This window comes from Pantherophis guttatus, chromosome 4 (assembly GCF_059756535.1).
Source record: "Pantherophis guttatus breed Tessera chromosome 4, ASM5975653v1, whole genome shotgun sequence".
NCBI classification, from domain to species: Eukaryota; Metazoa; Chordata; class Lepidosauria; order Squamata; family Colubridae; genus Pantherophis; species Pantherophis guttatus.
In genome coordinates this window covers 21944280-21956297 of record NC_142066.1, presented here as the reverse complement: position 1 = coordinate 21956297, position 12018 = coordinate 21944280, and the positions used below count along the sequence as shown (strand labels likewise).

The window sequence follows — 12018 nt, the reverse complement described above, 5'->3', positions numbered from 1 at the left end:
ACAGCACTGAAAAAGTGACTCATGACCATTTTTCACGCTTACAACCATTGCAGCATCCTGATTGTCATGTGGTCAAAATTTAGAAGCTTGGCAATGGACTCATATTTATGACAGTCACAGCATCCCAGAGTCATGTGATTCTCCTTTTGTAAACTTCTGACAAGCAAAGTCAATGGGGAAGTGAGATTCACTTAACAATCATGTTACTAACTTAATAACTGCAGTGATTCACTTAACCACTGTGACAGGAAAGCTCTTAAAGCAAGACAAAATTCACTTAAATGTCTTAGTTGAGAGACTGAGAGAGTCAGCTCAAATTGGTCTTGTAGGAGTTAAAGGGCCACCTTCTCCATTGAAGAGAGATCCTGTTGGCCAGTTTTCACTCCCAGGAGGCTGCAGGGAGGCCTACTAGACCCAAAACTGGGTACAGGGGAGCAGCACGTACCCCGTACAACCCATTTTTGCTCTCAGGAGGGTGAGTCCACCATGGCCACGCCCACTACACTCGCCAGGTGGTCATTAGGGCAGAGAACCAGTTGTTAAATTATTTGAATCCCATCAGTGGTTACCATGCTGCTGGGTGGTTGCTCCTGGCTTATATTTCCCAAACAGTGACATTGTCAGCATTCTAATGCTGCCATAAAGAGATGGAGAAGAGGCTTGACTTTTCACCTACTTATTTTCTCTGTAGATAATATCCCCTAGGAGATGGAATGGGAGGGGGGACATTCCTGTGAGTTGAAGTCAGGAGGTGGGGAGACTGACTTGGAAGATGGCCAATGAGACGCTGAGAATTGGGGAACGGAAAGGGAAGGGTTTGGGGTCAGAGGGTTAGTGTCGGCTACGACGGAATCAGGACCAAATTGTTGTACTTGTATTGTTGTACAATAAATGGAAGATTTCAGCAAAGATTATTTGTTTGGAAATGCAATTTATTAGAGATGACATCGAAACCTGACAGACATCTAGTTCCAAGTTCCTTGTTAACTATCTTGCTGTTTCCAGTCATTCCACCATTTTATTATTGTCTCAGAATACACTTTTAGTTTTCTGTGGGCAGTCATAAAGATGAGAAACAGCATGGCTCAGAGTACAGCATCTTTGTGATGGAAATCAGACCTTATCTTTTGATTCATTGAAAAGGCAATTGACTCATAGCTTGAACCTGCTATTTTAGCTCTCAGTAGAACGTAGGCCTATTCTATCCTGTAGTACCTAAGGGGAAGGATTGGATGGGAGAAAATATAGGTTCGTGGCTTTTGTGTTGATACGTAAGATGCTGTAGAACAGGGGGTGTCAAACCTGATTTCACTGAGGGCCACATAACTGTTGCGTTTGACCTTGGGGGCCCAGGGGGCATGACCAGCTCAACATCACTCATGTCGGGGGCCCTGTGGTGGTCCAAGCACTCTGCCAGTGAAAAAAAAACTTGGGAGGGCTGCATGCTGTCCTCTGGAGCTCTGTTTTCCCTTGCAGAGTGTTGCAGAAGGCCTTTGCAGCCAAAAATGGAGCTCAGTAAGGCAGCTCCATTTTCATTGGCAGAGGCATCGCTGGCCAGTCCTTTGCTGTTTCCAAGGTGGCCCCACCGGCTGGATTTGGCCCATGGGCCTTGAGTTTGACACCCCTGCAGTAGAACATTTCATTGAACAGAGAGTTTGTAATCCACAAAACATCATTGGGGGGGGGGTGGCAGTTTAGGAAGAAGAATAAATTATATCAGCCTAGTTCTTTTTTAAATACCATAGCAGTTAATTTCATGAAATTGAATTCATGAATTAAAATAAGATTAGTGACAAATTGGTAAAAACTTCAAGGAAGAGGCTTTGAGTCAAAAGAGATGAATTCAACAAGATAAGAATCTTCATGGTTTTTCTTCAAAGTTCCTTCTTTTCCACAACTTGATCACAGCCCTGTGGATATCCCTATTCCGCAAAGTGTAAATGATGGGGTTAAGCAGGGGAGTGATCACAAGATACAGAACTGCAACCTTTTTGTTCCTAGCAAGAGATGAGCTTGAACGGGGTCTTATGTATATAGACATGATGGTTCCATAGAACAAGGTGACCACAACAAGGTGGAAATCACAGGTGGAGAAAACCTTATAACGTCTCGCAACTGACTGCATTTGAAAAATTGAATGCAGGATGCAACTATAGGAACACAAGATAAAGAGGCCATAGTTGCCCACCCCTGGCCTAAGAAATAGGAAGATGATGTCTATGAGTTCCCACACATTTTACTCTTCAGAGGGTTGAATAGAAGGGGTTGGAGGAACATTCTACATGGTGCTCTTTAGTTACTTCCTGTTGTTGAACTGTGAGAGGAGTTGCTTTTCAATTAGCACTACAGAGGGTCATGGAATTCCAATTTTACTTAATATGAGCCATAGTGGCACAGTGGTTAGAGTGCATTACTGCAGGCTACTTCTGCTGACTGCCAGCTGCCTGCAATTTGGCAGTTCAAATCTCACCAGGTTGACTCAGCCTTCCATCCTTCCGAGGTGGGTAAAATGAGTACCCAGATTGTTAGGGGCAATAGGCTGACTCTTTAAACTGCTTAGAGAGGGCTGTAAAGCACTGTCAAATGGTATTTAAGTCTAAGTACTAGAGCTATACTGGGCAGAAAAATTCTAGCCAGACAATATTTCCTCATTATTATTTGAGATCTATTAATTGTAGATTATGAAACTCAAATAACCCCTCAAACTTCACAGATACCAATATTTTCAATGAAATTATGTATGTGATATATCAGAAAAGTTACCTTTGATTCAATTTGGGAATAAATGATCCTTTTTGCAAAATATAACAGGCCAACAATTTTTGTTTACCACAGGCTGTACAAATGTTTCTAGACTTGTTAGATCTTTTTAATAACTTTGAGTTTATATAAGATATCATTTTAATATATTGGGGTCTTTGTCCAGCATTTAGTCAAAATCAAATCTTTTTTAAAAAAATAAAGAAAGAAAAATAAGAAATTAAATAAATTTATTTTTAACTATTAAAACACAATCATAAAGAAAAATGTTTATTTTATTTATTTGTTTTATTAAATTTCTTGACTACCCATCTAAGCATAAGGTAGCTGTGGGCAGTTTATAATACAAATATTTACAATATACAACATAACATTATTTTGTTTTCTTGCATACACATTATGTCAGTCAAAGGACTCCTTCCCAGTCACTGATCAGGTTAGGATGAAAGAAGTCTGCATAATACATATTAAAGAATACTGCCTAAATATAGACTTCTACAGGCTATGTATTAAAAGGGATAAAGGTTAAGCTTTTTGGAAATTATGAATAGAATAGAATAAGCCATGGAAACACAGCAGCATCTCAATGTTCCCATTTCAACAGACTCAATGAAGTACAGAGATGCAGATAGAAGACGTTAATCCTCCAATTTCCCATCCCTTTCCCTTAACATGCCAGCCTGCCTGCTCCAGCCATATTGTCTTGCAGTGTTCTGCCTCCGATACTGGACAGCAAAAACTTTTCATAAATTTGGGAAGATCCCTGGTTAATAATGTCAGGAAGCAGATTATTTCAAAGATTAGTTCTAAAATATCCTTCAGTGAAGAAGGTGAGATAAGATAACCCCTGGGCTTTTACGAACTAACTGATTGAGTTTTAGATGGCCCCAATTTAAACCTTACATTTTGAGCATACAGTAGTTTTAATTGCAAGACTATATGTCTATGAGCATATGCAGCAAAATTGTGTGAGTGTATCTTTTATATTGTAATTCAGGACATTGTTGTTAATTTTTGGTGTTGTTGGATTTGGTTATAAATCTTCCTCACTTTCTTGTCATTATCTTTTTTCATTTCCAGAGTAAAACTGATATTGCCGATATGGCAAATTTTAGACATAGGCTTTTATCGTAATTCCTATTTAGCATTTCCCAGGGTTATCTTTCAGAAACAACATTTTCATCTCGCGTTAGGGAGTATATTTTAAGCAGTACAATATTATTATAGCTGATACAATTTTTAATCCATTAGGATTAAATTGCAGTGAGTGATGAAAAGGGTACAATCTTTGCAATGCTATGTCATTTTATCATGAGTTTGAACCAAATTAAGAACATTTCCCTGAAAATTTCTCTTAATATTGTCCCAGTTTTCTTACCCTTTCAAAGTATTAAGCATTCTGTAATACATTTTCAGTAACTAAAAAAGATTGAGCTTTCATAGATTTTTATTTTTTTCTTTGAACAAAGGTAGAGGAATCAGAGTTAAATTGCATTCCAGTCAGTTGATAATCATGTCTGATGTTTTAGAAATCTTTTCAGACATAAAAGCTGACTTATTTTAGTGACATATTGATAGTGAATTTCAGGAATAGTCAAAAGAGATGAATTCAACAAGATAAGAATCTTCATGGTTTTTCTTCAAAGTTCCTTCTTTTCAACACCTTGATCACAGCCCTGTGGATATCCTTATTCCGCAAAGTGTAAATGATGGGGTTAAGCAGGGGAGTAATCACAAGATACAAAATTGCAACCTTTTTGTTCTTATCAGGAGATGAGCTTGAATGGGGTCTTATGTATATAGACATGATGGTACCATAGAACAAGGTGACCACAACAAGATGGGAGCCACAGGTGGAGAAAACCTTATAACGTCCTGCAACTGACTGCATTTGAAAAATTGAATGCAGGATGCAACAATAAGAACACAATATAACTGAAAAGGGAACTAGAACTACAACTACTGATAAGCCATTAAGTATGTCTCTGGTGCGGTTTACATCATCACATGCAAGAGCTAGCAAAAAACGCAACTCGCAGAAAAAGTGGTTAATGTGATTGGGACCACAGAAGGAATGACGAAAGATGCAAACAATAGTGACCATTGAGACGAGGCAGCCTATGATCCAGCAGGAGATGGCAAGCAGATGTTGGTGCTTTCTGTTCATGGCAGAGGCATATCTCAAGGGGTTGCAGATGGCCAAGTAGCGATCATAAGCCATTACACCCAACAGCAAGCATTCAGTACAACCCAAGCTCAGAGCACTACCTCCCTGTAAGATGCAACCTTTCAAGGAAACCACTCCTTTTCCACCCAAGAGGTGGGCTAAAGTCTGAGGCAAAGAGCTAGTGACATACGCTATGTCCAAGCTTGCAAGGTGACTGAGAAAGAAGTACATAGGTGTGTGCAATTGGGCATCCATGTGCACCAATAGGATAATTAGCAGGTTACCCAAAACTGTGAGCAAATACATTATTAGGAAGACCACAAAAAGCACAATGCGTTGATTACGATGAGAGGTGAGTCCCAAGAGGATGAACCCTGTTTCTGAAGTGACGTTCTCAGCACCCATCTTGGCATTCTGCCTATAGACCAGAGATAATGATGGACAATGATTTTAATCACAAAACATGAATAGGAAAGAGGAAGAGAAATCAGTACACCCACTCCTCCCACTTGTGACTGCATGACTGTAACTTTGTTGCTTGTATTCTTGCGATTTATATTGACATTGATTGTTTCCTAGTATGATTTGATTACTTATTATAGCACATGACTGTCACTGAGGGTTGTGCCTTGTGATTCTTGAAGAGTGTATCTTGTCTTTTTATGTACACTGAGAGCATATGCACCAAAGACAAATTCCTTGTATGTCCAATCACCCTTGACCAATTCTATATTCTATTCTATTCTATTCTATTCTATTCTATTCTATTCTATTCTATTCTATTCTATTCTATTCTATTAACACAATGTCAGCTAAAAAATCTTAATTTACAATGCATGTATCTGGATTGTACCCTTTGATTAGTACAGAATAGAAAGTTTTTGGTTGCTGTATATGAGATATAGATTCTAATAGAAATGGGGCCATAGCTTGATGTGGAAGTCAAAAAAACATCATGAGGGAAAAGAGAGAGAGAGAGAGAGACAGAGAGAGAGACAGAGACACACAGAGAGAGAGACAGAAAGAAAGAAAGAAAGAAAGAAAGAAAGAAAGAAAGAAAGAAAAAGAGAGAGAGAGATTGTTATTGATTGCGAAGAAAATGGTATCAGTTAAATCCATGGGAGCTGAAGTCAACTTGAAACATACTTTACCTTAATGAAACAATTATTCAGGACCTGAAAAGAAGTGGGAACATGTGATCTTCCTTCTTTAATATAAGAGGAGCTTTTATCAACTAGAGGCCCACTTAAGGGAAATTACTCCACTCCCCTTGGTCCTCTTCAATAAATCATTATAAATGTTTTGTTCCTTCTTTAAACCTCATAATTAATGTTATGATGTGTAAAGAAAATAATTTTTTACCTCGTCAATTTGTGTTAAAGTTTTATGTTGACATGAGCTGGTTTCCCCTGAGTATGGATTATGAAGAGTTTTGGAATTCAGTGAATTAGGGGAGAAAACAGATATGGACAGATGTTGGGCTTCTCATACATGACAATTTAGAATGATTGTTCTGGTAATGTGGACTAAATAGGAGGGTAAATATATGTTCGTTACTAAATGTTCAGTCACACTAAGATGATTTTTTAATTTTCATGAGAGGTCCTTCAGGAGAAAATTCTCCATGATTGTCAGGTGAAAGCAACCAGAAGTACTTGTTAAGAGTCTCAAACAGAAATTTTATTGCTACACAATCATGGTACAAGAATCTCACCACAATGACTGCATTCCCTTGGGAAAGACAAACTAAGTCTAAATGATTTAGATGAGGGAACAGAAGGGGAACTCCTCAAATTTGCAGATGACACTAAACTGGCAGGAATAGCCAACACCCCAGAAGACAAGCTCAAGATCCAAAAAGATATTGAAAACTTGAAGAATGGGCTCTAACCAACAAAATGAATTTTAAAATGCAGAAAAGCAAAGTTTTACATCTAGACAGGAAAAATCAAAGCTCAAAAATAGTAACTGTGAGAGGGACCTTGGAGTCTTAGTGGATGATCACTTCAATATGGGCCAGCAGCGTGCAGCAGCAGACAAAAAAAGGTAATAAAATCCTGGGTTGTATAAACAGAGGAATAGAATCAAGATGATGTCAAATATTACTTTGGAGTATTATGAAGCACATCCAGGGAAACAAATGGCACTGATTTTCTTAGATGCACAGAAAGCACTTGACAATGAGAACTGGCAGTTTATGTTAATCCAATTAAAAAAGATGTACTTTGGGAAGAAATTTGTTAACATAGTCAAGGCGATATATCATAAACAGATCACGAAAATAATGGTAAATGGAGATATAATTGAGGAATTTAGCATCAAAAAAGGTAGAAGACAAGAATGTCCCCTGTGCCCAATATTGTTTATATTTACATTGGATGTATTAAACAGAGACATTAGACAGGATATGGAGATAAAAGGTATGGAGATAAAAGGTAGAAATCAAAGGTACAAGTACAGATTGAGGTGAGACCTGCCTCAAAAACAGTAACTGTAAGAGGGAACTTGGAGTATTAGTGGATGATCACTTGAATATGGGCCAGCAGCAGAAAAAAAAAAAAAAACCTAATAAAATCCTGGGTTGCATAAACAGAGGCATAGAATGAAGATGATGTCAAGTATTAGTACTGCTTTTTAAAACTTTTTAAAATATAGGGACACAGTGGCTCAGTGGCTAAGATGCTGAGCTTGTTGATCGAAAGGTCAGCAGTTCAGCGGTTTGAATCCCTACTTGTTACTTGTCCCAGCTTCTGCCAACCTAGCTGTTTGAAAGCATGTAAAAAATGGAAGTAGAAAAACACGGACCACCTTTGGTGGAAAGGTAACAGCGTTCCATGTGCCTTTGGCATTTAGACATGACCACGGAGATGTCTTCGGACAGTGCTCTTCGGCTTTGAAAAGGAGATGAGAACCGCCCCCTAGAGTCGGGAACGACTAGCACATATGTGTGAAGAGAACCTTTACCTTTACCTTAAGACCACACATGGAATAATTTTATTTATTTATTTATTTATTTAATATAACTTATATGCCGCCCTATCTCCATAGGACTCAGGGCGGCTCACAACAATTAAAACAAACCAATAAAAACATAAAATACATACATAAACAAATATTAAACCCCATTAAAATAATCGAAAACCTCCTCAGTCCAGGCTAGGTGCCACAAACAGCCATGTTTTTAATTCATGGTGGAAGGTGCGGAGGTCAGGAGCCAGCCGGAGTCCCAGGGGATAATGCAACCAATTTTGTTCACCATACTGCAAAAAAGATGTTGAGACTTTGGAAAAAGTTCACGAGAAGCGCAACTAAGACGATCAAAGGTCTGGAGACTAAAACATATGAAGAATGGCTGCAGGATTTGGGTGTGGCTAGTCTAAAGAAAAGAAGAATTAGGGGTGACATTATAGCAGTATTGCAACACCTCAGGACAGTAGTGAAATCTAAAATTTGTTACTACCAGTTCTGTGGGCATGGCTTGGTGGCGGGGTGGTGGTAATGTGACTGGGTGGGTGTGGCCAATTGTTTTTTTTTTTTACTTTTAAAACCATTTTTTCTACAACAACTTCGGTGAAGAGATTGTGTAAAAAATGCTTTCAAAAGGCTCTGACGATCCCAGCTGTGTTGCCTGATTGGCAGATGCTTTTTTAAAAAGCCTCTGATGATCCCAGCTGAGTTTTTAAAACTCTGCTGATAAAGCAACTCAGCTGGGATCGTCAGAGCCTTTTGAAAGCACTTAAAAAATGGAAGTAAAAAAACATGGACCACCTTTGCCTGATCTTTTTAAAAAGCCTCTGCCAATCAGGCAACTCAGCTTGGATCGTCAGAGGCATTTAAAAGAAAAAAAGTTTTTTTTCTTTTAAAAGCCTTTGATGATCCCAGCTGAGCCACGCAATAATCAGAGGCTTTTTTTTTTACTTTTAAAAGCATTTTTTCGGCCAAACAGGTTGTAGAAAAAATGCTGTTAAAAGTAAAAAAAAAAAAAAAAAGCCTCTGATGATCGTGCAGCTCAACTGGGCATGATGGGGGGGGGGCAGGGATTTTTGCTACCGGTTCTCCGAACCACCTATCTCTATCGCTCCTGGACTCCCAGGTTTGGGCGATCCGGTCTGAACCGGGAGCATTTCACCCCTGCTTCAGGGGTTGCCACAAAGAATAGGGGGTCAAAATATTCTCCAAAGCACCGGAGGGCAGGACAAGAAACAATGGTTGGAAACTAATCAAAGAGAGAAGCAACCTGGAATTAAGGAGAAGCTTCCTAAAAGTGGGGACAATTAACCAGTGGAACAGCTGGCCTTCAGACATTGTGGGTGCTTCATCACTGGAGGTTTTTAAGAAGAGTCTAGACAGTCACTTGTCTGAAATGGTATAGGTTCTCCTGCTTGATCAGGGGGCTGGACTAGAAGACCTCCAAGGTCCCTTCCATCCCATTCATTCTAATGAATGAGAATGCTGCTGTTCCTTTTCTGCAGTAGCTTTTCAGTAATTAAAAACATTGAGCTTTCATAGCTTTTTGTTCCAAGCTTTTCTTTGAACAAAGTTAGAGGAATCAGAGTTAAATTGCATTCCATTCAATTGATAATCATGTCTGATGTTTCAGAAAACTTTTCAGAAATAAACAGTTGAATTATTTTAGTGACATCTTGATAGTGACTTTAAGGAAGAGTCAAAAGAGGTGAACTCAACAAGATAAGACTCTTCATGGTTTTTCTTCAAAGTTCCTTCTTTTCCACACCTTGATCACAGCCCTGTGGATATCCTTATTCCGCAAAGTGTAAATGATGGGGTTAAGCAGGGGAGTGACCGCAAGATACAAAATCGCAACCTTTTTGTTCTTATCAGGAGATGAGGTTGACTGGGGGATTATGTATATAGAGATGATGGTTCCATAGAACAAGGTGACCACAGCAAGGTGGGAGCCACAGGTGGAGAAAACCTTATAACGCCCTGCAACTGACTGCATTTGAAAAATTGAATGCAGGATGCAACAATAGGAAGGCAAGATAATTGAAAAGGGAACCAGAACTACAAATACTGATAGACCATTAATTATGTCTCTGGTGCGGTTTATGTCATCACATGCAAGGTCTAGCAAAAAACGCACCTCACAGAAAAAGTGGTTAATGTGATTGGGACCACAGAAGGAATGACCAAAGATTCAAACAATAGTGACCATTGAGAGGAGGCAGCCTATGATCCAGCAGGAGATGGCAAGCAGATGTTGATGCTTCCTGTCCATGGAAGAGGCATATCTCAAGGGGTTGCAGATGGCCAAGTAGCAATCATAAGCCATGACACCCAACAGCAAGCATTCAGTACAGGCCAAGCTCAGAGCAGTGCCCCCCTATAAGATGCAATCTATCGAGGAAACCACTCCTTTTCCAACCACGAGGTGGGCTAAAGTCTGAGGCAAAGAGCAAGTGACATACACTATGTCCAGGCTTGCCAGATGGCTGAGAAAGAAGTACATAGGTGTGTTCAGTTGAGCATCCATGTGTACCAATATGATGATTAGCAGGTTACCCAAAACTGTGAGCAAGTACATTATTAGGAAGACCACAAATAGCCTTGATTTCGATGTGAGGTGAGCCCCAAAAGGATGAACCCAGTTTCTGAAGTGAAGTTCTCAGCGCCCATCTTGGCATTCTGCCTACAGAGCAGAGATAACAATGAGTTTAAATGCAAAACACTGATAGAGAAGAGGAAGAAAAATCTGTATATCCACTGTCAGCTGCGAAATCTTGATTGACAATGCATCTATCTGGATTCTACCTTTTGATTAGTACAGAACAGTACCAAAGACATTGTCAACAGATTACCTTAATGAAGCAATTATTTAGGACCTGAAGAGAAGTGGGAACATGTTATCCTCCTTCTATATCATAAGAAGAGCTTTCATTGACTAGAGATCTACAATGGAAATTATTCATTTCCCCTTGATCCTTTTCAGTAAATCATTATAAATGTTTTGCTCTTTGTTTAAACCTCTTAATTAATGTTATAGGGTTTAAAGAAAATAAATCTTCACCTAATCAATTTGTGTTAAATCTTTGGGGTTGCTATGAGATGGTTTCCAAGTAAATATGGATGATGAAAAGTTTTTGAAATTCAAAATTAACAACATTAATTAAGAGGGGAATACAGATAATAATAATAATAATAATAATAATAATAATAATAATAATAATAATAATAATAATAATAATAATAATAATTTTATTTCTATACCGCCCTTCTCCCGAAGGACTCAGGGCGGTGTACAGCCAATTTAAAAACACAAGACACAACAATAATTAAAAATTAAAATAATTAAATAGATTTGGCCGATTTAAAACCCCAAAAATTAAAATACCCCAATTTAAAATTATTATATTGACAGCCCTGCCTGGTGGAACAACAGGGTCTTCAGTGCGCAGCGGAACACCCGGAGGTCGGAGATCTTATGTATTTCCGGGGGCAGTTCATTCCACAGGGTTGCGGCTCCCACAGAGAAGGCCCTCCACCTGAGTGTCGCCAGCCGACATAACTTGGCTGATGGCACCGTGAGGAGACCCTCTCTGTGGGAACGGACTGGTCGGTGGGAGGCTATTGGTGGCAGAAGACGGTCTCGAAGGTATCCGAGTCCTGGGCCATGGAGCGCTTTAAAGGTGGTAACCAACTCCTTGAATCGCACCCGGAAGACCACTGGGAGCCAGTGCAGCTCGCGCAGGAGGGGTGTCACGTGGGCACAACGAGGTGCGCCCATAACCACCCGCGCGGCCGCATTCTGGACCACCTGGAGCCTCCGAGTGCTCTTCAAGGGGAGCCCCATGTAGAGAGCATTACAATAGTCCAGCCGGGAGGTGACAAGGGCATGAGTGACCGTGCGCAAGGCGTCCCGGTCCAGAAAGGACTGCAACTGGCAGATCAGGCGAACCTGATAAAAGGCCCCCCTGGCCACGGCCATCATATGCTCTTCTAAAGACAGCCGTGCGTCCAGGAGGACACCCAGATTGCAAGCCCTCTCTGTGGGGGGCAAAGATTCACCCCCAATAGTCAGCGATGGCACCTGCTGACTATATCGGGACGCCGGTAGCCACAGCCACTCGGTC

General features: G+C 39.9%; 1 protein-coding gene and 1 pseudogene across 1 annotated transcript; both read right to left on the bottom strand.

Moving 5' to 3' along the window:
• Window positions 1-4195: 4195 nt before the first annotated feature.
• LOC117662207 (olfactory receptor 2D3-like) lies at window positions 4196-5332 on the bottom strand. The gene has a single exon (XM_034411522.1). The coding sequence runs from the start codon at window positions 5330-5332 to the stop codon at window positions 4388-4390; it is 945 nt and encodes a 314-aa protein (XP_034267413.1). The 3' UTR covers window positions 4196-4387.
• Window positions 5333-9626: 4294 nt separating this feature from the next.
• LOC117662206 (olfactory receptor 5V1-like) lies at window positions 9627-10220 on the bottom strand (annotated as a pseudogene).
• Window positions 10221-12018: the final 1798 nt, after the last annotated feature.